General features: G+C 41.7%; 1 protein-coding gene across 2 annotated transcripts in view; it reads left to right on the top strand.

Moving 5' to 3' along the window:
- Nucleotides 1-535: 535 nt before the first annotated feature.
- The window catches only part of dhx15 (DEAH (Asp-Glu-Ala-His) box helicase 15), a 28,259-nt gene continuing 2,245 nt past the window's right edge, over nt 536-26,549 (top strand). The window contains exons 1-13 of one of the 2 annotated variants that reach the window (XM_075451257.1): nt 536-696; nt 3,475-3,772; nt 4,886-5,079; nt 5,560-5,719; nt 6,907-7,125; nt 10,363-10,530; nt 17,854-17,940; nt 18,274-18,423; nt 18,907-19,015; nt 23,880-24,071; nt 25,080-25,202; nt 25,295-25,485; nt 26,269-26,438. In XM_075451257.1, the coding sequence (XP_075307372.1) occupies nt 692-696; nt 3,475-3,772; nt 4,886-5,079; nt 5,560-5,719; nt 6,907-7,125; nt 10,363-10,530; nt 17,854-17,940; nt 18,274-18,423; nt 18,907-19,015; nt 23,880-24,071; nt 25,080-25,202; nt 25,295-25,485; nt 26,269-26,438 (2,066 nt within the window). In that variant the 5' untranslated portion in view covers nt 536-691. The other variant, XM_075451256.1, reaches the window with a different exon arrangement.

Genomic DNA, 26,549 nt, shown 5'->3' with positions numbered 1-26,549 from the left:
TGACTGTGAATGCGCACAGTGAAACTTAAGTTTGTGGCGGCTCTGGGTGCTTTGATTTGCGCGACTATTGATACAAACTGAATTTCATTGAGTTTGGAAGCCCGCATCCATGAGATGTTTATAAAGGTAAGCACGATATTTGCGAAACAAAAATGTTCTGATTGTGTCCTTTTTTCCCCTCATAAAGTGGAAATTGCAAATGATTGTTTTTGGAGAAATTTAAATATTCAGATTTGCTTAGGTTTTAATGTCTTCTAGATCATGGCACTTAATACAAACATTTCAAAGTCACTTGTGACATCCCTGGAAAGTTTTTTTTTTTTTCATGAGAATTGCCTCTAATGTAACCAACTGCACTCGGAGAGGTTTCAGACTGGAGTGGGCGAGTACGTTGATGTAGTGCCTGTGTGTGTGTGTGTGTGTGTGTGTGTGTATGTGTGTGTGTGTGTGTGCGCGCGCGCGCGCGCGCTGCTTGGCGGGCACATCATCCCGACCACTCAGACACAGCATACTTCCTGTATCTGCATCCTCCTCCGCATCCGAAAAACAACCGTGTTTGATCTGCAACAGGTTTTCACGGGCAACAACATTTATAGGACTCATTAAATACGGGGCCTTTTCTGTGCACCACTCTCACTGAGTCTGACATCGAATCGCGGTTTTCCAGTGACTTCTATTCAGGTTACCGACGATGAGGTAAGAGCTTCCGGTAGCCATTTTTGTCGGTGTTTGACGGCTTGTGCAGAATGTTCGTGGAATAATTAGCCACTGTTTGAGGGAGATTACGGTGTCAGTATGTCAAAGCGACATCGTTCAGATGTGGGAGACGATTGTTTCTCGAGTAAAAAGAGGTCCAGTGATAGGTATGTCACGCTTGCCTTAGCTGGTAACGTTAATCTGTGGAGGAGTTGTTTCCAGGTTGTTGTTGTCCTTAGCTAGCTGTGTCAATGCTGAACACGTTTAGCTAGTACGTATGCACCGGATGGGATGAAAACGCATACAGTTAGCATTTGCGTGATTTCCTATGAAGCCTATTTTTGCTGGACGATAATATTTCGAAATGATTATGCCGAAAAGCACGTTCAGTTAGGTATTCTGTTACCGGCCTTGTGTTCTCTGCACGTGGCTAGCAATACATGCTAACTAATGCCAGGTTAAGCTTGGTGTCTAAGCAGAAATCATATTATTATTATTATTATGAGACGGTGTTAATGTGTTCTAATGAGCGTATTCCCTTCATTTCGACGTAGTTTAGCGAATGTTTGTAGCTATCGCTATTAAATCCCTGGATAAAAACACGGAGGCGCCCCTTCTGGTCTGCCTCGTGCCCACTGGACTCGGGGTCACTGCCCTGCATTTGAGGCATTTTATTTATATAGCGCATTTCATACCACAGGCAACTCAATGTGCTTCGACATAACTTTCACATGCAAAGAGACGCATGTGAAAGTGAAGAACGAACAAACGCATGCACCATCATTGTTAAAGCAATAAGCAAACCACAAATAGCTACTGTAGTTAGTTACTGTATTGTAATCGATGATGCTGCTTAGCACTTTAAAGTCATTCTCGCATTCCTTTCACTGAGTGTACATGAGTAGAGTAACAGAGACGTGTCCGTATATATTTATACTTGTATATTTGATCAGTTGATTAAAACGCTTGAGGTTTTGTGTTGGTGTGTTTAACCCGAACTGATCAATAACTTTTTAAAATGCGTGTAAACCTATTCATCTGGCCGGGATCACATGAAATTGACCTTCTCCAAAAGCTGCACTCACACACTGTTGATTTGAGGGTGGGGGTTAAAATCACTCCCCCTTGTCTATGATCAATTAGGCTGGAATGGGCCAATTCAAAGCATTTCTAGACTGTTGCTCTGCCATTTGGATAACTGAAAGACAACGTGTGTATATGATCTTCCCACAGTTAATGTTATAAGTGGCAGAATGAAGTATCAGACATACTTCATATGATATCGCGATTTATCGCCCTTATGTTCCATGGATACTGAGACGGTGGTCCGTTTAAATGGCACAATTGATCTTTAACTTTAGCTTGACTCAACTGGGCCAATAACCATGCTAATTGTTAAACATGACTTAAAATTGTGTTACAGTACATCAAAATTGTCAATTGTCAATCTCGCACCCAAATAATGCAGTTGGAAATCGTATTACTCGTATTATATTACTATAGGACTCATTCTGACCAAGGTATTTAGACCATATTTGTACACACTGTGTAAATCAATGTATGTATTGTTTGTTTGAGCTGCTATGAAATCTTTGAGATTTAAGTTGCTTCAGATGGTGAAAATGTGTGCGTCTGTCGACCCATTTTGACCGGACGTCTGAATTTGTCTCTGGCTCTCCAAACTGAGGAAGCTTTTACGTCTGTCTTACTGGGGGTAAAACGCTGACCACTGATGAGTGCTTTAATTACCCCGCCTCCAGAAAACCTGAAGTATCCCCTCAAACCTTTGCTGCAGTGGTTCCACTAAAGCTGAACTCTGCTGCAAGTTAAAGTGTAAAACTCGCCTTCGGTCGTCACCTTTATCGTATTTGATAAAGCTGACGACTTATTGGCGTACGAATACTGAATGATCTTGCTGCTGCTGCTTCCTGCTATTAATTTTTCTCCTTTTGATTTCACTTGTTATTTTCAAATTGGAGGTATTTGTGCCCCACTGTTGCTGTCTCTTTTGTTTTTTTTTTTCTCTTGGAAGTAACTGAACTTTCCACCTTTGTGGGACCTGACATGAAAATTTGCTCAGTGATGCTGAAACACTCGGCTTTATAACTGATGTCTATGAAGTTTATACCAAAAGATCCGTATTGAAATTTAGTTCCTTGCATCCCAAAAAAACCCCACAGAAGCACCTGAAAACAAACAGTTCTTTCTAACCATGGAGGAAGAGGATGCTCAGGCAATGGAAAACTGGACATGTGACATTTCTGTTATTTTTTTTTTTTATCCATCATAACGGATAAAATTGTGTGAAATCAACGCCGTCAAAACAAGTACGACAGGCCCGTATTCACACTCTTTTGCGCAGGCAGCTTCACTGCTGTAGTGGGCTGCAGTCTTGTATTCCCATAATATGTACAGCATTTTGCTCTTATGTGAGAATACAAATGATCTGGAACCGTGAAATAAATGTATGTAAAAGGAGAAAAAATGTTGCAGACAATTAGTTTAGTCACGACCTTTGCATGCTACACTTGATTAAACTGCCTTTTCCACTAGGAATGTGCAGTAACCTTTATATTTGAGTTATTTGATTTCTTCTTTTTTTTTTTTTCATGAAAAGATTTAGACAAGGCTTAACATTTGTGCACTGTTGGTTCCATGTTGTAGCAATTTGCCTAACTGCATCTGATGGTGTATTGTTGGCCTAATTGGAAACTTAATTGGTTAATTTATATTGCGGTGCCTTGTCAAATCTTAATCTCCCGTACCTTCCTCTTAAAGGCGTGACAGAGACCGGGATCGGGACAGTGACAGGGACAGGGACAGGGACAGAGATGTGAAGTCAACCAGTTTGCCCATCAGCCCGGCTACAGCCAGTGCGGGCTTCCTGAAGCAGCCTCCCTTTCAGCAGCAGATAAACCCCTTCACCAACCTGCCCCACACGCCACGCTACCACGAGATCCTGAAGAAACGGCTGCAGCTGCCTGTCTGGGAATACAGAGAGACCTTTACTGACATCCTGATGCGCAACCAGTCCTTTGTGCTGGTGGGAGAGACGGGCTCTGGAAAGACCACACAGGTATAAAGGCAGACTATTTTGCAGATTTGAAATACAGCACTCTTAATTAAAAGAAAACTTTACGCATTGACTCAAATGTGTCACATTAAATGAAGGCTTGACATCCGGTGATTAAAATTGGTTTGGTATTGAAAGACAGGATGTAATGAATGCACAATGTATTTATATGGCTTCTCTAAGACGTGTTTATCTTTAGTTCTTGAAAAAGTAGGGTTTTCACTTTAAAAAAAAAAAAATAAATAAATTTATTTAAGCGGTTGAATGCAAACTACCATCCTAACACTTTGTAAGTTGAATGTTTTTATCTTGTTAGTGCCGCCTGCTTCGACGTTGCGCAAAATCTGTGTTCTTTGTATTCATTGTTAAGTTTGAAATACTTAAAAAAAACAAATAATAATAATCTTTCATGGTGTGAGTGACGCACAGAAGTTAAGTAAAATTAGTAATGATCATGAAAAAAATAATTAAAATATCTTTGAATCCTAGGTTTTCTTGCAGTTTTCAGAGGAAACCAGCATTTACTTTTCTTTTTGTACAAATAAAGCAGAACTCTCTCGCGCTTTGTAATCAGGTTTCACAGTCCAATACAATTAACTGTGCATTCTGAGCATTCTGTCCAAGGTATCTTGATGATTAGGTTGGGGTCCTGCAAGTACTAAAAGCAAGTTTTGATATTCTCTGTGAAATGTTTTATCTCCTCCCAACCTGTTATTGCCATTTTTGTACCTCCGACTGGTTGACATTTCCAAGATTGGTAAGATGTGAATCATCTCTAAAGGGCAGTCATCCAAACTGTACGCTTGATAAAGGGAAAGTAAGCCTTGGGCTTCTCTTGGCAAGTTGCTTCTATTGTTAAGGACATATCTTTAGTGAGAATTTTGGCACCATGAATTTAATCAGTCATGGCTGCGCAGGCTGCAGAAAACAATTTTATTGGATTTTCAAAAAGAAAAACCGTTTTAACAGGATATTTTTGGATATATTTTTTTTAACCTTTCGCCCTCATTAATGTAGCACTGTACATTAATCTGTGAGGTTGTTCTGTATTTGCTCTTGCACATTTTCAAACACCCGCTCGTTGAGAGAAAGCCAAATTCATCTTCTGTGTTGCAGATCCCTCAGTGGTGTGTAGACATGGTGCGGTCGATGGCGGGACCAAAGAGAGCAGTGGCCTGCACCCAGCCCAGGAGGGTGGCAGCTATGAGCGTCGCCCAGAGGGTTGCTGATGAGATGGATGTCGTGCTGGGTCAGGAAGTGGGCTATTCCATCAGGTTCGAGGACTGCAGCTCTGCCAAGACTCTACTCAAGTGAGAGACGTGTTTTTCAAATTAGAATTCACAGCTTTATTTAGAGGTCGATGTTCGCAGTAACACATCGGCTTACAAGTTTTCGTTTACAGGTCATTCGTAAAACTAATGCGCTTCTTTCTAACACAGAGAATGCTGTAACTAACATGAAATATCATTTTAGTTCTGGCTTGTTCTTTGGTTGTTAGTGCTTTAATGGTTAAACTGATTCAAATATGTCTTAATGTTATTCCCACCATGCTTATGATTTTTATATATATATATATATATATATATATATATAAATAAATAAAAAAAAAAAGCTTAAAAAAATGCATCGAAATATATTTCCGGTTTGAGCACTTTAAAAGGGGAAAATGTCTCTTTGGGGAATGCTTTGTCTATTGATAACATTTAAAGTGGGTTTGGCTCACACACACAATGATAAAATCTCATTGTACTGCATAATCAATGTCTGCTGCACCTCCTCTATTTTCCCAGGTACATGACAGATGGAATGTTGCTGCGGGAAGCCATGAACGATCCCCTGCTGGAGCGCTACGGTGTCATCATTCTGGATGAGGCCCATGAACGCACATTAGCCACAGACATCCTGATGGGAGTTCTCAAGGAAGTAGTCCGCCAGAGGCCCGACCTTAAGGTGTGCACTGCGACTCTTACAAAGTCTGTTCAATATTTCTGTCTTTCTTGGTCGTTATTTTACGATCAGCGGCCTTTTTGACAGCATGTAGATTTATTTTTACAGGTATTGCACTTATTTCCACAAATATATTCCTTCCAATGCATGCAAAACTCTGTTGAAGGCCTGACTATTTCTTCCATTGTTGGATAAATTCAGTGGCAGTCAGTGTTTATGTCCCCTCCCTGTCAACATTTTTTTTCTGGCAGTGTCCCCGTGTCTGACAGCTGTTTATGTGTTGAAGAAAAATAAATGCTGCTGTTAGACTTGTAAATGCACATCTTTTTGTGCAGCGCAGCAACAGAGATTGCTCCCAAAGCCATAGACATTTTTAAGCCAGTCAACCAGGAGGGGAACAGCGACTGTTGGTGTGAATGGGACGAGTGTCGAGGCAGCCGGAGGCTTTATAGGCTGGAGTGTGCCAGATATAATATTCATAGAGCAGATGGATAATGACTAGTTGTTTGTCAGTTTGGAATCAAAGGTTAGATTGTTGTTCGCGGACTGTTAAATGAGGTCTAGGTTATTGGGAATGATCATCCACCCACACCCCCCTATCTCCTTCATCCCTATCGCCTACCAAATTTGAAAGTTTAATTTGCCTTGATTAAGAGCAATTATGATGTCTCGCAGAGCGTAAAGCGAAATGCAGAGACGCTGGCCCCTGAAAATGTTAGAGATTGAAAATGGGAGACGCATTTCCCATCAGAATTCTAATGTACACTGTCTAATGGCTCAGTAAAAGAACATTGTGTACCCAACACGAGGAACAAGGACTGGCATAGCTCTGTGTAGGTCAGTGACTCGGATTGTAATGCCAAGTTGTACATTATAGACACCATCTTTGGTTTGTGCCAACAGCACTAAGTTCTGATTCAGAACGTAATCCACGTTGTAAAGAGTTGTGGACTCTTTATATTACATGTTTTTAATTCCACCCTTGTCTATTTAGTGTTTGTCCTTATCCCTCAGTGATCATCAAGCTATATGAAATGTTAACTGATTTTTCTCTTGAGTGCTCGCATCCATAATCACTGCAGTCATTAACTCTCTGCCATCTTTACTTTTAGTTTAATCGTTTTTGTATGATTACAGTGTGCCTCACAGACTTGTTAAACACCTAGGGTTTTTTTTTTTCTCTCTCTCAGGTCATTGTGATGAGTGCAACGCTCGATGCTGGAAAGTTCCAAGTGTACTTTGACAGCTGCCCACTGCTAACCATCCCTGGGCGCACACACCCCGTGGAGATTTTCTACACGCCAGACCCAGAGCGGGACTACCTGGAGGCAGCCATCCGCACCGTGATGCAAATCCACATGTGTGAAGAAGATGAGGGGGACGTTCTGCTCTTCCTCACCGGGCAAGAGGTACAGCTCCTAAAGTTTAGGTCAACAGTTGTTTTTAACAGATTTCCAATCTCCAGAGTGGTTGCCTTTTTGAACTGCTGTATAATCTTTAAAGCTGCAGTTAAAGATTGTGTTTTGTTCTGTTTTATTTCTTATGATAAATCATCCAGCAAACGTTGTGCCAGTCGATATTTTCTGGAGCTCGAAGGCTAGATTGAAACAGATATTTGCTCTTTAAAAAAAGAGAAAAGCTGGATAAACTCTTATTTGGGAAGCTTGATCAAACGACTATTTATTTTTTACTTAAAAGAACATATAATATAGTCATTCATTTATTAGTTTCTTAGATTTTCATACATTTCTCTAATACATCTATTATGTTAGTTGGAAGCATATTATTTAATCTCTGCTCAGGAAATGATTAAACCTCAGATTGATAGATGTTAATGCAATGACTGTGCCTGTTTGGGAACCATCAGGATTTACACTGTGAGTGGAGGGAAATGAAAAACAAGTGACCCAGATTCTGCTCTTCCCACAAGTCTCTAAAATTAAATCATTTACTATTTTTTTTTTTTTTTTTTTTTTTTTTTTTCCCCTTCTGCAAATGCTGTCCACTGATGTGTAATAGAGGGCAGGGTCCATGCCCACAGTGATGAATTTGGTCACAGCTGGGTGGACACACACACACACACGCAGAAAAGCACCAGCAAATGTCTCAATCTCCTGATCACTGGACAGGAGAAGCCTGTCGGATCTAGCGACGCTTGTGTTGGCATGATTAGTTTCTCAGCCCTTTGACAAAATGGTGTTGGAAAGCATTTATCACTGGGGTTGTAAAGGAGAATGTTGCCCGTGGAGATTGAATGGAACTCTGCTTAATTTGACTATTTACACATCGCACAGTGACTACACAGTGTGGTTGTGGCTTCCCCGGTCTGCTTTTATGACTTGTTGTTGATTACCAGTAATTAGTTGTCATTTGACACCAGCGTGACTGGTGTAGAACACAACCATCAGTTTTCATTTGTCAAAGCAAGATCGATATGCGGCTTGGGACAAACGGGATAAAGTCATCGGTGGGGCACGGTGTTTGAAGTGGTCCCCTTTGAGGGCTGGTAATTGATTTTAGATTAAGTGGTATTCCAGCTGTTTTGAATTCCACAACCATTGATAGTCACTCATGTGACTGAATGGAAAATTCTTGGGCATTTACAGGCGATGTGTTAAAGATTTTTTGCGGCTCGATGTAATTTGTTGATTTATACCCCCCGTCCCCAATGCTGTGTCAAGCTAAGGCATTACAGAGAGCACTCCCACAGTGAGTTCATTATCACCCTCTCCTAATTGGATTAAAAAAAGTTAATGTGTGGTAGGTCTGGGAGAGATGGTTGTTCAAAGGGTGCAGCAGCATGCCCCTCAAGCACTTCTTAACCTCCTCAGTCTCCCAGCAACTTTGATGTAGACTAATGATTCGGGAGGCAGATTCGTGGCAAAGCCATAGATTCTTTTTTATCTGACTGTTTAATTTAAATCAGAGAAAAGCTAACGCACGGGGCCATGTTCCTCTCTCCTCCACATTTTTTTTCCAGAGATATTTTCCCTTCACAAACAAATAGGAATGAAGCACCAGCTGCAGACAAGACAGTTGAAACTTATCACAGCTGTCGAGCAAAGATAAGTCCTAATAGCTAAGCTTCCCCCACAGCAGCTAACATCAAAACATGAGGATTGGTGGGGGGTTGTTTGCTAGTCAAGAAGGGTGCCTAAATGTGTCTGTTATTAGTTTGGCAGTAGACTCTTGCTTCTGAGGTCACAGGCAAAGCTGGTGGATGGGTTTCCAACACTGGACAAATGCTACTATATATGTACATGCTCACGTGTGCACACACACACACACACACACACGCACACACTTTGTCTTCATGTCCCCTGGGGGACAGTCAGCCAGCTTGCTTCTAGCGCTTTGGCAAAGAGGTGCTTTTTTTTCTTCTTTTTCTTTCTTCCCTTCCCTAATGGCAGCTGCTGCATCCAGACGCTCGATAGGCTATTAATACGGAGGCTAATTTTACCAATCCATTCAGATTTACCGTTTTCCACTTGTCAGTGTGTTGATTAAGAGGCACAAGGCCATCAGCGGGGGCTTGACTTAATGTGGTGAACAAGAGGACAAACGGGGCTTAACAACACATTTGCAGTCCAGACAGAAAACAGGAAACATCACTGTGGTGCTTTCTCTTGTCGAGGTAAATGTGGCGTCGCACAGTTTTAGTCTAGTTTAGTTCTAGTCTTTTTTTTTTTTTTTTTTAAGGCTAATAGCTTCCATATTCCATTTTGTTGCCAGGATGAAGGGCTCTGATGTTGTCCACACTGGCTGCCCTCACTGGGACTTTGGAAAGTTGCTGCATTGCTCCCATGGGCCTGCAGGTGGTGCAACAGCATAAGCTGTAGGGTGACACATATCGGATCTGCAGCTTTATGAAGATTAAATGAGTGTTTGGAAAAATAATATAATGGCTCTTAACAGAAGGAGCTGCTTATAAAGCGAGAATTGTTGCGCTGATTTGGTTTGTGCAACAAACTTTCAATAACTAGAAAGAAATAAAAGACTGTAGAAGTGATCAAAATAAAACAAAGTTTCCATTGGTAGGCAATCCGACGCATAGAATATAAAAAAGGTTTTTTTAAAACAATTATATTATGATAGGCATTTTGGAGAATAAGCTCAAATCTCGCATTCGCCATTGTGTTTCCTCATTCCTGGCGCTTTACGCGGCCTAGCTCTTGCCAGCCCATCGGCTTTAGAACGTTCAGCTTCACTAAACTGATCTGCCATGATTTGCCGCTGGTTATGCATCAATGCTGCAGTCTCATATCACATCCCTCTCTACAATACTGCACTGTAGAATAATGAACCCTGTTGGAGTGTGTCTTGCTCTGTGTGTTTGTGCCTTCCGAGTGTGTGCATCCGTGTTTTCCATGATTGCTGCATTTGACAACAGAGCCACAGGGAGCTCAGCAAAGCATACTGCAGTCCAAGTTTAATTTCCTCCATCAGATAGAATGATAGTTTGAACAAATGTACTGTAGCAGGAAACCACAGTTTCCCCCGGCCACCTTCTCCATCCTTCCCCTATCACCTCGATCGGCCACCATTGTTTTTGCAGGTGTTGCTCAGAACTGTTTTGTTTTTGGTTTTTTTTGGCGTTTGCATATGGCAGCGGCGCAGGGATTAATTGTGGTGCTTTCATCTTGCAGGAAATTGATGAAGCCTGCAAGCGAATCAAGCGGGAGGTCGACGACCTGGGGCCCGAAGTCGGTGATATCAAAATCATCCCTCTGTACTCGACACTGCCTCCACAGCAGCAGCAGAGGATCTTTGAGCCACCCCCACCCAATAAATCAAATGGTGCCATTGGAAGGAAGGTATAGTAGCCCTGTTGCTGTTAAAACACTCAGAGGGGAGGGAAGGCCAGATGGAGAGTTAGATGGGTAAAGTAAAAGAGCTGGAAGGTAGGGACTGAAACTTTTTTCCCTCTCTCAGCTTTGTGCAGAACTGACTCACAACATATGCTGCTTTTGTCAGCATGCAATTCTCTGCTGTAAATTATAACTGGGATATAGCTTATGCCCTGTGAGCCTGAGGAAAACGCTACATTCTTGGGGATTTTTATCGCTACATTTGCACAAGCTTTGCAACCTTTTAAAGAGGAGGACGGGGACCTCTGCAGTCTCAAACCGTGTTAAAGGTGTGCGTTATGTGGGCTGACCAAAGACAGGACTTTTCCTGCTGTACATTCCTCCGTCACTTGATCTTAGAGGAGTTGATGATCCTCGTTTTGATACAGACACGAATGAGTTCCTCGCTTTTGTGTGGCAGTGTCTCTTCAGATGGACTCATCACCAGAGTAGCAGCACCACCTGCGGTGTCACAATGTTGGCATGGGATCTCAGAGAATACGGGAATATCATCTCTGCCACTGAATGAGCGAACACTCATTTCCCACAGCGCTGATGAGTGCCTCGAAGCTGCAGCCCTTATAATTGAGTCAGATCCTGCTTCCATAACCATTAAATGTTTTCTGGCTTTCAAAGTTAAATACATTGTGAAACTGTGAATAGTTCAACATCTATTTAGTGAATATATGAGTATTGCACTGTGAGTGGAGATGTATTGAGCAGTGATAAGGAGTATTTTAAATGCAAGGCTCACATGAAGCGGCATGACACGGCATTTGGAATCGTCGTGAAGTGTTCACCTATGGCACTACCATGTGTGCAACTGATTTAACAAGGCAGAAAGTCACAGACTTACCAATAGATGATTCATTACGGCAGATGTCAACACTTAATACACGTGGCAGCCCCGTTGGATTTCATGGTCAGCCTGGAGAGGTTCCTCTAACTTTTCAAGTTGGGGAATCCAACTTCAGAAGGCTTTTCACTTGATTTTTCACTTACTAAGAAGTCCCACCAAACGTCTACAGCAATGTTAAAGTAGCTTCATTTGCAGAATATTGCTTTGCAAAGCAACAATAAACGCTATTCCCTTCAGCTGTCAGTGGTTTTATGTTGTGGTTGGTTTTTAAATGCAGGTTGGATTTGTGAGAAGTAGAAGTTTTAGATCATCCACTCGTAGAGATGTGGATATGTTTTTATTCTCAGACGCATGTTGATGCAATTCTGCATCGGTTCAGTGACGGGACAAAAATGAAAATTTGAAGCCCACACAGAATTATTGTATAATATTAATAAAGGGGGAATTTTAGGCCTTTGCTAAACAGTTCAGCTCCATGTGTCATTCAACTGCTGTAAAATGCCAAAGAAGCAGAAAAGGCAGAAGAAGAAAAGGAAACGCGTAGCACCAATGTTCTCCTTATATTAATGTGGTGTTTTTGGTGATGTAGTGGAGATATCTCAATAAGTTAATCAAGAAATAATACCGTTCTGTCAACTCTGTGCTTCAACTCACAGAGTGAACCCCCAGATTTGTTCAGTTCAGAGACTTCGATGTAACATTCATTATATACAGTACTGAGATGGGTAAATCAGACACCGGTTCTGAAAAGATGCTGCTTATTAGATTAAGAGGGAGTCCAGACTGATCTGCTCGTATTTATTAACCAATATGTAGCTGTGTTCAGTCACACACAGTAATTTAAAGATGCAAGACGTTGAGTTTGAATACTTAATCCCAAATGGAAATTTGTATTGCTGCAGTGTTAGATAAGATCTAGTGTTTACAGAAATAAAAAGTAAAAAAAAAAAAAAAAAATCAGATTGTTTTTCATCTCAAAGGAGTCCCAGCTCCTGGCATAGTCATTGTTAAAGGAAGTCGAGATGCATTTTTAGATGCTTTGGATCTTTCAGTGGTGAATTGTAATTGAGTCACGAGGTATGCAAAGCATCACAGCTCTATTCGCAGGCAGTGAGTCCCGATTGGCAGTGGTGCTACTTCATCTTTTGGTGGTCATCCTACACCCTCCCTAATTCTCTCGTTTTCAGCTCACTTAAAAAAAAATTGAGTGAAATACAGAAAGTAAAGTCTGGTACTCTGAACTGTATTCCAGCAACCACCTTTAGCTTCAGAGCGGCGCAGTTTATGTCCCTTTTTTCCAAAGCATCAATTTGTCAGGTGCTAGTTGAATCGGTTGAGGTGGCATCTAAAGTTGCCTGTCCTTGAAGTAAACGTGCTTCTCCTCGGCGACTGACTGAGCAACCCATCAAGTGAAAAATGTAGAGATGTCATCCCAGCCAGCCCAAGAGGAAGTACTGAAAAAGAATTAAGGTTCGTCACGTCTGCCGCTATGCATGCTAACGACTGCATTAGGCACTCCTTAATTAACATAAAGCGCTAGCTCGTCATTGCTCTATTTCTCTCGGAAAGCCACTGATCCTTTGTTTTTCAACAGTTTAATAATTTAAAACCAAGGCTGGAATTGACTAATTACAAACAAAGACTATAATCTTACTTTGCCTGTCAGAGTCAGAAATGCGGTCTCTAATAAATGTGAGTGTTCAGATTTTCAGCATTGCCATGTCTGGAATATTCCCTCAAATGTTACTGGAGATCCTGCCATATATCCATTTCAGTGAGCTTTAAATGTGGGTGCATCAGCGCTACACTGGGCACGTTTTTCTTCTCCCTAGTCAGGAGAAGGCTTTATTTGTCATCAAGGCTATGTTTCCCAGCAGGGAACGTGAAAGATGGCCCATTTTAGCTATAGTGCTTGCTCTCCTGCAGGTAATAACCCAGAAATAACATGCAGAGATGATGCTCTAATGATATTACTGATGAAGAAGCCAGGATTATCCAGTGCAGCAACAGACTGGAAGGAGCCAGTCTGCATTCAGTGTAATGGGCCTAGCCTGGATAATCCTTCAGAATCAATGCAGTCAATGAGGCCACCCATATGATCATGAAATGTGAGAGGGTGTCATGTGTGGCATCTGCTGGAGCACCGACTGTGACCCAACATGCATTTGGAGACCGCCTCCTTAAGTCCTCTTTTTAAACCCTATTTTCAAGCATTCCATACACTTGATCTTGATTCTTTGCTGTGTTGTTGGACGCTGGCATAAAGCGTTCTTCACAAGACACCACGTCATGTTTTCTATGGTCAAGCCTTTTAGTTTCTTTAGTTAATTTTAGTTTAATTTAATAGACAGTTTCTTTGAAGTGTGTCAATAATGCAGCGATATGAGTTGAGGAACAGAATTAAGGCTTGCTCAAAAGAGTGCAACATTTTTTTTGTTAGATGCTTGTTGCAAAACAAAAAGTACTGAAAGGTTCTGAAAAGACATTTGAAAGCTGAAGCTAAACCTGTGTTTGTATTAAGCATGAAGGCTTATGTATTGTGTCCGAGAAAGACGGGGTCAGGGGGTCTGAATCGAAGCTCTGCAGGCAGCTTTGCGGTCATAGATTTTATTGCTTTTAATTGTAAAGAAATAAAAACAAATATGTGAATGAGTTGTCGAAAAAAAATGGAAAAAAAAAAAACGTACCAAAGGGTGGCCCAGCAGAGAAAGTTTGGGAACCACTGGCCTATACTATTCTCATTCTAAACAGAATTTAATATTTTTCCATGGAGTGCAATCACATCTGTATAAAAAAAAAACCCGAATCATTTACCAGACATTGCTGTCTGATACCATCGTCTATTTCCGTCTCTTCATTTGTCGACTTGAATACAAGCGGGAATGTGTCTTCTGACAGGTGAATTAACAGAGGTTAAAGGCAGAATGAGGAGGGGGAAAAGGCCCTCTCTGGCATTAATAACTAAACAGTCAGGCATTCTCAGGCTGGAGAGAAATCCTCACTTAAAAGGTGGGATTTAAAAGTCTCCAAGGCTCACAGCTTGAAGAGGCACGGCTACAAAGGAAGTGTGTCAAGTGTGCAAAATTGGTTCGGTGGACCTGTATCTGCTAAGACTACAGTGACGGTTTGCCATTGTGCTCGGTGTTTTAGACTTCTAGGAAGACTTCTCAGAAAGCAGACGGCTACCATCAAATGGCTGCGTAGACCAGCCCCCGGCTTGATCCTGTTTATGTACATGTTGAAGAAAGTAAAGTGCAAAGCGGTGTCTTTTTTTTTTTTTTTTTTTTTCAGCACTCATTTGCATATTAAGCCAGAGCCCTGCTACATCAGATTCCTAAAGGGTTTCTTTACACAATCAGTTCCCTTTGTTTTTTAAGGAGAACCCACCCTGGCTGCAGTCCAAGTTCATGTGTGAACAGTTGAATGTCTGTCTCGTGCTCCATGTTTATCTAAATGCTGTCAGTGACAGACTCATAAGGTGATGTGACTCATTGGCTAATTGGCTTTGATTCATCTGTCATTTCTCATGGACAGCTTTGCTATAAGAGATAATTGTAGATCTGAGACTAAGACACGGTGCAGGTTCTCAGTTCTCCCCCTGGTCTTGTTCTTAGAAACCAAGCAGCTTTTCATTATTTCTCTTTCCTGCTTCCTTTTCCTCCTCCTTGCACTATTTTTCTCTACAAAGACAGCAGGGGAATATTGATTGAGCACAATACAGCTCCATCACAGAGAAGCAAACACTAGGCAGATATTTTGACTCCTCCATAACACCTGAGCACTGAGTATATAAATCATCTGCTCTGAGTTAAATGTCTTTTTCTGTGCTTTTACAAAGGGAACAATTTAGGATGTGGATATTCACACTCCAGCTAGCTTTCATGTTTTCAAACTAGATTACTTGGGATACACAGGTTGCTCAGCTCGTGACTGAAAACGGACGATTTTCAGCTTGACCTGCTTGAACGGTGACAGGCGGGACAAGCTGTCAACATTCCGATTTTCAAGTCAAGTGAATGCACCGTGCAAATAGAAAGCCACACAGCTGTGCTTTCATGGTATGTCTTAAGTGTGGATGTTTTTACTTGGTGAGGAAGTCTGTTGTTTCGGTGTGTATCACGGTTTGAGGTCTGCGGTTTTGTACGGTTGGCCGGACATATTTGAAGTGTTTCCACTAGCTTATGCCACTAGCCCCTTGTCATGCTATCAGGGCTGAAATGTTTCCTCATACGACACAGACACAACCGGCGGGTGTTTAATAAGTTAAACTTACACTGGTCTCATTTGTCTGCAGCGCTCTGCTCTCCTTTCTTCCTTCATGAAATAAAAAAGTATCGTCTCCTGACTCTCTCTGTGAGCTTTTCCAGCCTCGATATTAGACGCCTGATGTGATTGTCCATGATTAATATCACCATCATGCAGACCATGAACATGGTGGCCTCCCCGCTCTCCATATTAGCTTCTTGGTGGTGTTTTTCTTCTTTAATTACTTTTACCGGTTCTGTTTTGTTGTTGAGTGTGGCGCTAAACGGCTAACGGCTAACACGTCACACAGACGGCTGCGCGCGGCGCATCAGCCCCTATCAGGTCCAGACTCATGTGAGAATGCAGACTGAAACAGAAGGACATTTATCAGAACGAAATTCGAGTAGGACAGTTCTGATAACTGCGTTCTATAGAACGGTCTGTCCGAAAGCGGCTATTAGCCGAACGTCGAACGTCTGGACACAAAAATAAATAAATTCCTTCGTTAATAATTGGTCACACAAAACTTTATTGTATTAACCCATAAGAACCCAGACCCATTTCTACTAAAATGAAAATTAAAGGGGTTATAACACAGACTAAATAGACCACATAGAACCCATTTCAGAATTTTTTTCCAGAATACCACCGCCCCACTGTCAGAGATCTGTAATGTGACATAGGCTATATGTCACATTGGGAGTTAAGAACCTGGATAATTTCTCCATCAAGGAAAATTATGGGGGACGTAAGGATGTGTGACACCTGTGTCACGGTGGGTGACACAGATGCGGCTTATCTGCAGATTTTCACATCTTCATTGTAAACAAATTAATAACATAGCTAATTACACTGGTGGGACTGTTCAGCTGTTTCAGACTGATACCTCCGGTTCAGGCTGCTCCTCATCCTCAACACGCACGTCTCTCTTTCAATCGCGGAAAATATTTTTCAATACTCATCTGGATTGAAGCAGCAAACATTCAGTGTAAGAGTTTTAAAAAACTAATTTATTTGATTCACAGCTGCTAGTGTTTTGACCTCAACAACCCAACTACATTATTTATTTATTTATTTTTACGACAAACTTGTGACTAGTTAACTTTATAAAGAAGGCGTAATCGCTTGTTTGCTATGGGACGGGACGGGACAACATTGTATTCAAAATATAAAATATTTTTATAGGACTTTTTAATGTGTGATTTTATAAAGGTGCACGTGATACCAACCTTTAGTGAATTTCGCCAGCCGTCTTTTGGTTGAGCCAGAGCTATAGAGCTAATCTAACGCGACGAAGCTAGCAAGCTTCCAGGGAAGCACGGAGGGGAGGGGCTGTGTGTGTATGTGAAGGCTATGCGAGAGAGACGCGAGGGACAGAGAGACTGAATGAGAGCAGGGAAAGGAAATGCAGCTTAACGAATACGAGTATTTTTTAAAATAGCGTTAAAAAAAAAAATAATAACGAAACGCAATATGTGGCGGCCGGTGTTGAATCTGTGGCGCACCGCCACGAATTAGTCTATGTGTGGGAAACACTGGTTCAGACACCCCCTCTCATAAAATGTTTGACTGGTACTGTATGATTGCCTGCTTGAAAAGGAATGCCAGCCGTTATAGCACCATCACTCATGTGTTAGTTCAGCTATTTTAACATAGACTGGCTGCTCAAAAAATGTGACTGTTGGGAAAAAGAACTTTCAGAAACTATGTTCACCGCAAAGACTTGCTGCACCATTTGCCCGAGCTCGTGTTTGAAACAAAGTTTTCTAGGAGCCAGCATTGCACAGCAGAGAGCAAAAGCCAGTCGGCGTCAGTGAGTCATGCACAGCTGGCATGTCCACAGACATTTGTACTGAGTTCACATGAGCCCTCTTTTGGGGTGAAAAAAGAAAGAAAAAAGATATATACGATGAAAGGAGTAAACGTTGTTGCACTCGCAGCGTGCTTAAAAGCAGGAGCCATTAAATCAACTTCTCTAAGAGGCTGTGAAAACTTACAGGATAGGCTCTCAACAAGAGGGAAGCTTACAGTTGAAGGAACTTTACTTTAAGCTTTGCTAAATAACTGATTAGCATAGGTAAAAATTGACTAAACGTACGTCAGTGCAACATCTAGCACCAGAAGTCTTCAGTCCCTCAAGTCATCTTGTGAAGATCATTTAAGTCACGTGTCCCCGTTTTCCACAGGTCGTCGTGTCAACAAACATTGCCGAGACGTCCCTGACCATCGATGGAGTGGTGTTTGTAATTGATCCCGGATTTGCCAAGCAAAAGGTTAGCCTCCCCTTTCTCCCACCACTCTTTATCTGCTGTGATCATCTGTGTCTGTTGCCTGAGAATCCCCAGATAAACACAGCAGTGCACAACTGACAGCGGCAGAGATGGAAAAGCCTGTTATTTATTCCTCTGACATTTCACCAGCCTGGAGCCAAGTCATACACATGGCACAAAAAAGATTATATATGCACTGTGGTGGATTATGTGTTATGTGTCACTCTGCAGCTCTTTGTGAGATGTTTGTATGTATTGCAGATTTTTGGTATTGGTATTTATTTGTTCATTTTTACCTCTACCCGAGTCTCAGCCTTCTCTCTCTGTTCTTCTCAGGTGTATAACCCTCGTATCAGAGTGGAATCCCTTCTGGTTACGGCCATCAGCAAGGCCTCAGCCCAACAGAGAGCAGGTCGAGCCGGACGAACACGTCCAGGAAAGTGTTTCCGCCTTTACACAGAGAAAGCTTACAAGACAGAAATGCAGGTAGGAAACAGGGTAGTTTGACGATCATTGGATTAGCGTGAGGTGTAAACACATGATTGATTCTCATATCTCACATTCTTCAGTGCCACAACCAACCCCCGGTGCATCCTTCTAGCTGGAGACGCTTTCTGTTTTGCATTATTATCTTTCACAAATTTAAATTTCAAACCTGTTGCTAAATCACACCTTCTGTAACTTTCCAATTAAGCTATGTTAACAAAACAGCCGCCGTGTGACAAATGTACTTGGGGAAGCCCAGCCTTCTACTTAAACAGAGTAATTCTTTAACGTCACTCTTGGTGACATCGGACATTTTTTAAACAAGTTAAATAGCCCTTCAAAGGCTCCCTGTTCGTGTTCAAGTTGACTTACAACCGATGCATGAGTAGATAATAAAAAAGAAAAAAAAAAAGCACCCTGACTAATTCATTTGAACAAATTGTTCCTCTTGACTTTTTCTTTTGTACCTCTTTAATGGCTTAGGACAACACATATCCAGAGATCCTGAGATCTAATCTTGGCTCCGTGGTGCTGCAGCTAAAGAAACTGGGCATTGATGACCTGGTGCACTTTGACTTCATGGACCCACCGGGTAAGTTTGAAATACAAACTTGACCTAGAACTGGTTGATTTGCTTAATTTATTGAATTTTTGATTTTTATTTTCTGTACTTCAGTACATTCACTTTCTGCCATTACTTCTGTCTGTAGTACCTTTTTAGTATGACATTTCTGCAGTGGGGTGTCTTCACACTTCAAAGGCAGCTCAACTGATGCTTTTAATTAATGTTGAAAACAAATCCGAAAGGGAAACTGGTAATCAAGTCTCATTATTTTGCGTAAATGGATATACAGGATACAGGGCCGAAGAACACCATCAACTGATATTTGGATAAAAAAAATAAATAAATAACCTTTATTAAGAAGGATAGGTTAACATGGGAAGCTTCATAACAGAAATGAAGTCTCTCGAGCAGCTAATATTACAGCCCTCTGTGCATTCATAAGTTGCGATTTCTATACGTCATCAGTTTTAGCTGAACCCATGTCCATTTCACTCAGTCGTGTGTACCTCTTATTGGCAGAGCCTTTCCAAAGTCTCTACCTCGGAAAGGTTAAAGCCTGATAAAGCAAATCTTTTCCTACTGCCTGTTTTTTCACAAGTGGAACGTGTGTAGGCTCGCATCACAACTGGGTGCAGGACCTTTTTGATGAGGTCTACCAGTCAATTAGATTCACATGAATGCTGTCCTCGTTCGGTCCACGCAGGCAATTTGAGAGAAAGAATAAGAAAGAAAGAAAGAAAGAAAGAAACTGGCAGTGAGACTGTCTTCTGTTTTAATTCTGATGAATAAGCTGCTTGATGAGCGATTTCTGTAGTTTTAAAATGTACTTGCTGTTTCCACCAGGGAGGTGTCAGTTACCCTGCCATCATAACATTTAGGACTTGTTATCAGATGATGATGTGATTTATGACACATCAGTTGTCCCATTTGAATCCAGAGAAATGCAGCAACAGATTGCTCAGAGGTGTAGCTACATTTCATTGATCTGGAATTGTTTTGATGTACGATATCTAAAGTCGAGGTGTGGTGTGTTGGTTGGGTAAAAACAGACATCACAAAGGATGGGTTAGACACCACGGTATGATGGAAATTTTTTTTGTATTTGTTTGTCAGCAGTTCATGTTAAGTTGATATTGTTTGTCTTCAATGTGAGAAAAGAGTGTTGTTTTGAGTTTGTGCTTGGATCTGTTTGTGTGCTGGCTGGTAGTGTTTAGGATGAGCATGGTTCTGCCATGAAACAAACACCGAAATGATTTAATTGAGGTGCCAGGTTATGGCATTTTCCAAGACGGTGTGTTCTGACATCTTCCAGAGGAGACCACCCCTCCTTTCCCTATCTTTAACCTCACCCTATACCCCCCCTCCCCCCCTTTCTCACCATAATATAGTTTTCATCTCACCTCTGAGATTAAACCCATCTCTCCCCGTCCACTGTGGCAAACGCCATTTTGAGAATGAAATTGGTTACATCAATAGCAACACTATCACCTTTGCAATTGCCTTCCCTTTATATTCCTCCAGTGAAACGTGACTGACCTCCACACTGCAGCCACATTTCTCACAAAATGCGAGGATATACGTCAACGTATGGGATTGGCCTTGTCTGCGGACACTAACTGGGAGTAGTGGGGTGAAGGAAAAGTGGAGGATTACCTTTTTATTTATTTGATCGACTCGTGGCAGACGGTTTCTCGGAAGTTGCTCCCGTGCTGGCTGGAAGCTGGAGCTAGTTGGGTGCAACAAATGAAGTCTGCTTTGAGTCAGAGTTCCTCGGCAGGTTTTTATAACGGCTATTTACAGTGGATCAGGTGTGATAAGCTGTGTCAAAGGCTGACCTCAGACTAAATCGACAGGTCAGAAAAGTGTTAAGTCTCTATTACACAACTTTCCATGTTTAAAAGATTTTGTCTGATTATCTTTGTTTTCGGGCAAACCTTTTTTTTTTTTCAGGTGGTCATTTTTTAGGTTAAATTTAGTGCTGTACATTTAATTCTTTATTTAGGCTTACGCCCTAATGTTGGATTTGAGTTTTCATTCTGATCAGAAAAAACATCTCCAAACATTGTTTGTATTTGTCCATAGCGTTAACGGAAACCTTAACCCCCCCCCCCTTCACCATTAAATGCTCAGAAATGCATTTCTTCTATTTTTCTCGTTAATCACTAAACACAGGAGCAATGTTGTGAGCCAAACAACCAAATGGAAAAGCCAAAAGAAGTCTGTAACGACTTACACAAGCACTTGGCTGGGTGGTATTCATTTTCTTCCTGACATTTCCAAAAAGTACCTTTCAAAGCCAATGTGGTTTAATGTACCTTTAGCCTTTTGCCTTATTGATTCGGCCCTGGGTTAATATATCGGATTCTTGTGTTTTGAGGCAGTCAATATTTACTTTCTGATGAGTCGTGTTGGGTATAGATTGAATTTCCACACTGGTTCATCATGCTAGCTGTACTTGGAAATCAGATTTTCACCTTTTGTTCAGCCCCACACAAGCCATCGGAGTGGTAAGTAATGTGACCAGCAGTCATTAAGTGTGTGTGGGGGTGGAGGGGGAATGTAAAAAGTAGCTTTGATTTCCCCCCCAATCAATATTTGTTAATCATAAAAAGAAAAAGAAAAAAATGCCTCCTTGCTGTTTGAAATTGAATTTTTTTTGGGGAGCATCTGAGAGCAATGAAAGCGAGCGAGCGTGCACCCCTGCTGCTGCTTGAAGCTAATTTTCAGTTAACATGCAACTGGTCATTAGGCTTTAGCTCTGGAGAGCCAAAGGTCAATAATTGCATCTGGAGGAAAAATCTTTTAACCAAACGGTGAAAGCCTTTTGTGTTGAAGCATTAAGTAGAAAGTTCCCCTGTAATTGCATTAGTTGTTTAGGATTGCCTCAGTGCAGGATGAAAAATGAGCTCTGCCATGATTACTTCTCTGCTACGTCGCTGTCTAGTGTAACTCAGGCCATCACACACCAAGAGTCGTCTCATTCTGATTCACCTCATGCTTCCTGCCACCAAACCTGCTAACAGCTCCCCTTTGTTTGAGAGTTTGTGTCTTTCCTTAACAAGCATTTGTCTTCTATTAAAGCTCAGAGTAAAGCGGGTGATGGAAGTGTTTTGTCTGCTCTTTTTTTTTTTTTTTTTTTTTTTTTACCCTTGGTCAGTCAGGTTGCCAATCATGTTGTTTACTAAAACCACGAGAATGTTTCTATCTTAGCTAATAACTTCTGGGCCTTGTGGCATTGAATCAAATCCCTGGGTTTAAAAAAAACAAAAAAAAACAAAAAACAAAAAACTCTTTGATTAAAGCCAAAAATAGAAAATATAGTTGTTTTTTTGTTTTTTTTCTCAGTTAAATTTGGAGCCGCTCAGTTGTAAATGTGTCACAATGCATATTCTGTCTTTGGGGAATACTTATTATGAAACAGGTTTAAATTAAGACCGCTGTTTAAATTTTAGTTCGAAGACATAAAGCAGGATGAGGCTTAGTTTGCAAATAATAAAGTTTGGGCAGTAAAGTGAGCGACTGTTTCCTTGGATTGCTTTCTCTGCATTTAACTAAGCAAATAGTTAAGGGCCTCCCATTGGAAATGTACTGTAGTGATTAATATGTTTGAGCTGGCAACAATTGATTTAACTTTAACTGATGCAGTGAGTAGCTTCTTCTTCTAATAACAAAAGATGCTGTTGTTATTAAGGAGTTAGGGAACCTACTAAAATTGGGTTTAGAATAGACCGACAAATTATTCAAACCTGGAAGGCTAGTGAAGAATCAACATCTTGGCGAGAGAAACGTGGTCCGAAGGAAAATTACCAGTAGAACTAAAAAAAAAAATCTTAGGTCCTTCAGAGTCTGCACCGCGATTTTGCATATCTTTTACAACTTTGTGGATGCTGCTTTGCAGCCATCTGTTGGGGCAGCAGCATCAGAGCCGGAGGCTCAAAGAAACTAAACAAACTAATAAATAAGGCAGGCTCTGTGCTGGGAACTGCTCTGGATCCCCAGGACCTGATTGTAAAAAGAGGAATTTTGCAGAAGTTAATGATCATAAAGACCAGCAATGACCACCCTCTGCAGAACATCGTGTTGAAAGTGTAATCGGAATGAGGCCTCTTCAACTACGATGTAACACAGAGAGATACAGGAGGTCATTCCTGCCGGCAACAATAGCAATACATAATTAAAGCTTAGAACCATTGTTAAAAAAAAAGCTACTGCAACAGTATAATTTCCCTTTGGGGTAAATAAAGTATTTTTTTCATTTCAATTCATTCCAGATTGATGAGTGAGGATAAAAAGAGCAGCGGGTGAAGTGCTGCACCCATATAAGCTTGTTGGGGGAGCGTTATGATATGTACCGCAGAGTCTGGACCTTAGCCCCATTAATAAAAATTGCAGTGACCTTATGCAAGGTTCTGACTGCCATCATAAATGGAAGATATTGAATAAATAGTAACAGAACTCTGGGTGTAAATAAACGTGACATTGGCTAATGTTATTAAAATAATGCCATAGGGGATGCTTGCTTAATAAAAAACTAGAGGTATCTAACCACATATTAGTGTGGAACTTTATTTTGGCCTGGCGGTGTATTGTTAACGTGTACAAATCTAAATTTGGGTGCAGACTGAAAGCTGCTGATTTATTTTCTCAAAGATGTTGGCTACTATGTGTGACAAAAGCAGGAGGTTGTCATTTGTATGCATGCAATACTGGAGTAGTAATAAGATCTGACACAGATTTTATGTGAAAAGGTTCCAAAAAAATGTTCTCAAGCGACGCTGTCATGAGAGAAATGACAGTTTTGCAAATTTTCTGTCTCTGCCACCTGTGTGTGTTTTGCTCATGGACTTGGAACACTTTTAACAGCCCGTCGCTCTCATTCTGTCCTCCTAAGCCCCAGAGACCCTGATGCGAGCCCTTGAGTTACTGAACTATCTGGCAGCACTGAACGATAGCGGTGACCTGACTGAGCTGGGCTCCATGATGGCAGAGTTCCCCCTGGACCCCCAGCTGGCCAAGATGGTCATCGCCAGCTGTGAATTCAACTGTTCCAATGAGATCCTGACCATCACCGCCATGTTGTCAGGTAATGCTCAGGGCTGGGCCACTATGGACACATGGACTGTGCCTCAGAAATGACCAGAGAGTTTAAAAGAAATATATAGGGCAGCTTGTATACCTTCCAAATACCAAAACAAGTGTCCTTTTTTAGAGTTGTGAAAGGGATTGAAGCACTGAAGAGATTCAGTGCTAACCAATGCTATGTTTTAGTAACAGTCTACGCCCTAGATGTTGAAGTCTACTTAGAATGTATGTAATGAGTGCCTACTGAACTTATCTACCAGGCAAGTGGAGTATAAAGTCAGTGGTGTCAGCTGTTTGTGAGGAAGGTGGGGGGAAAAAAATACATGTCTGTACAAATTGTATAGGTGTAGCTGGAGCAGCACCAGCATGCTACAGCAGTAATTGCACTTTGGGCTTGCCAAAGCAGAATGCTGCTCATTGAGATGAATCCTGACGCCTTTGAAGGGAGTGCGAGGGTCTTTGAGAGTGGGGAAATGGATTTAACTAGCTGCTTGGACGTGGTGTGCACTTAAAGCAGGTGTTTCAGGATGGAAGGTTTTTGCTGAGTTCATTAAAGTAAGCAGTAGAAGTACACCTGAGAATGGTGCTGCCACAGCAACCAACCATGAGGCTCAATAAACACAGCTTTTATCCATTAAAGGCACAATCAAGCATGTGTGATGTTAAGCAGTTTGGAGCGAGTTGACAGGGGAGAGGGCAGAACCAGGGAGTTGGTGAATTTTACATTAGTGTATCATGCCTGTAAAAGGGAGCGCTCGTTTGGACTGGGTGTCAGATGTTAGTGGGTCTTGTCTCGCGCCAGATAGTAGCGAAACAGGAGGGAGAAACCCGTCCTCCTTCCCTCCTCTTTGACCCTCCTCTCCTTTTCTTCCATAAACTCTTGGCAATGCTGTGTGCCCTGTGAAGTGCTCTGTGCCTCTCTTGAGCTGAGTCCTTGTTCTTCTCTGTGGGATTTGCTTAACTTATCCCTATGGGCGGCTGTGTTGGGGCCTATACCAACCTTGTTTAGTCCCACAGTGCTTCGTCCGACCCACGGAGGCCAAAAAGGTGGCTGACGAGTCCAAGCTGCGCTTTGCCCACATCGATGGAGACCACCTGACGCTGCTTAACGTCTATCACGCCTTTAAACAAAGTGAGTGGGCCGTTTGACTCGTGCTTCATTGTATAGTTGCCCATGGTTTTCATGTGCTCTTAATCCTAAATTTCCCTTTTCTGTAACAACAGACCACGACTCCACTCAGTGGTGCTATGATAACTTTGTCAACTACCGCTCGCTGATGTCTGCTGACAATGTACGGCAGCAGTTGTCGAGGATCATGGACCGATTCAACCTGCCTCGAAAGAGCGCAGAGTTCACCAGCAGAGACTATTACATCAATATTCGCCGAGCGCTGGTCACCGGCTTTTTCATGCAGGTCAGTAATCAGGCTCTTTTTGGAAATATCCTGGAGGCTCTGGCTTCAAGGATACAAGTTGGACATGCTTCGCTTCACTTTTTATTCTCTCTGACAACCATCGTTGTCTTTTTCATATCTGAGCTAAAATTGTGCCCGCTCATCTGGTGAGGTTGATCATCTAGGAAACAGCTTATTCGTTTGAGTTGTTTATTTAACTAATTGATTGAGAGCTGGTTTTAAAGCATGCATGCGCACGCCCACACACAGACTGCTGCTTTGTTTTAGATGCGTAAGAAATCAAATTAATTTGTCTCTCGCTCAGGAAAACAAATGGTGATTTTGCAAGAAGCTATTTTCAGGGCCACCTGAAACAAGCAGCCTGACAAGTTGAATTATGGTGTTAATATTTAAATATTTGTCAACATTAACCTTTATCTTGGAGACAAATTTGCAGCTCATGTTTCAAGCGTGATCATGTCTTTGGTTGGAAAGGCCTTTATTGAGACTGATTGCCTTGTTTAATCATCACCGCCACAGCAGCTTGACCAAGTGTCTACAAAGTGTGTAGGTGTGTGTATGTGTGTGTGTGTGGGGGGGTAATTTAGTCAAATTTGTGTTGACTGCTCCTTTTTCATCTGAGCATTAAAAGTTCTCAGAATTTTTTCCATTGGTCTCAGTAGTTAAGACATGAAATAAAGAACCAATAAAGGAGTTGTTTGTGGTGTGTTCTTCCAGTTTTCCTCTGAATCTCACCCGGTTCGTTCCTGACCAGCTCCTTTTCCTTTCCCGTCTGGCGAACAGGTCGCTCACCTGGAGCGCACAGGTCACTACCTAACGGCGAAGGACAACCAGGTCGTACAGCTGCACCCCTCCACTGTGCTGGACCACAAACCCGAGTGGGTGCTCTACAACGAGTTCGTACTCACCACCAAGAATTACATCCGCACGTGCACAGACATCAAACCGGAGTGGTAAGTTTTCAAAGATAAACAACCTGACGCCGTATTCCTGTTTCAAAATTTGATTCAGCGTTTTCTGTGAAATTTCGATCATATTCCGATAAATTAATTGGGTGACTGTAT

This window comes from Odontesthes bonariensis, chromosome 19, assembly GCF_027942865.1.
Source record: "Odontesthes bonariensis isolate fOdoBon6 chromosome 19, fOdoBon6.hap1, whole genome shotgun sequence".
In the NCBI taxonomy this organism is placed as follows: domain Eukaryota; kingdom Metazoa; phylum Chordata; class Actinopteri; order Atheriniformes; family Atherinopsidae; genus Odontesthes; species Odontesthes bonariensis.
This window is presented reverse-complemented; position numbering and strand designations above follow the sequence as displayed.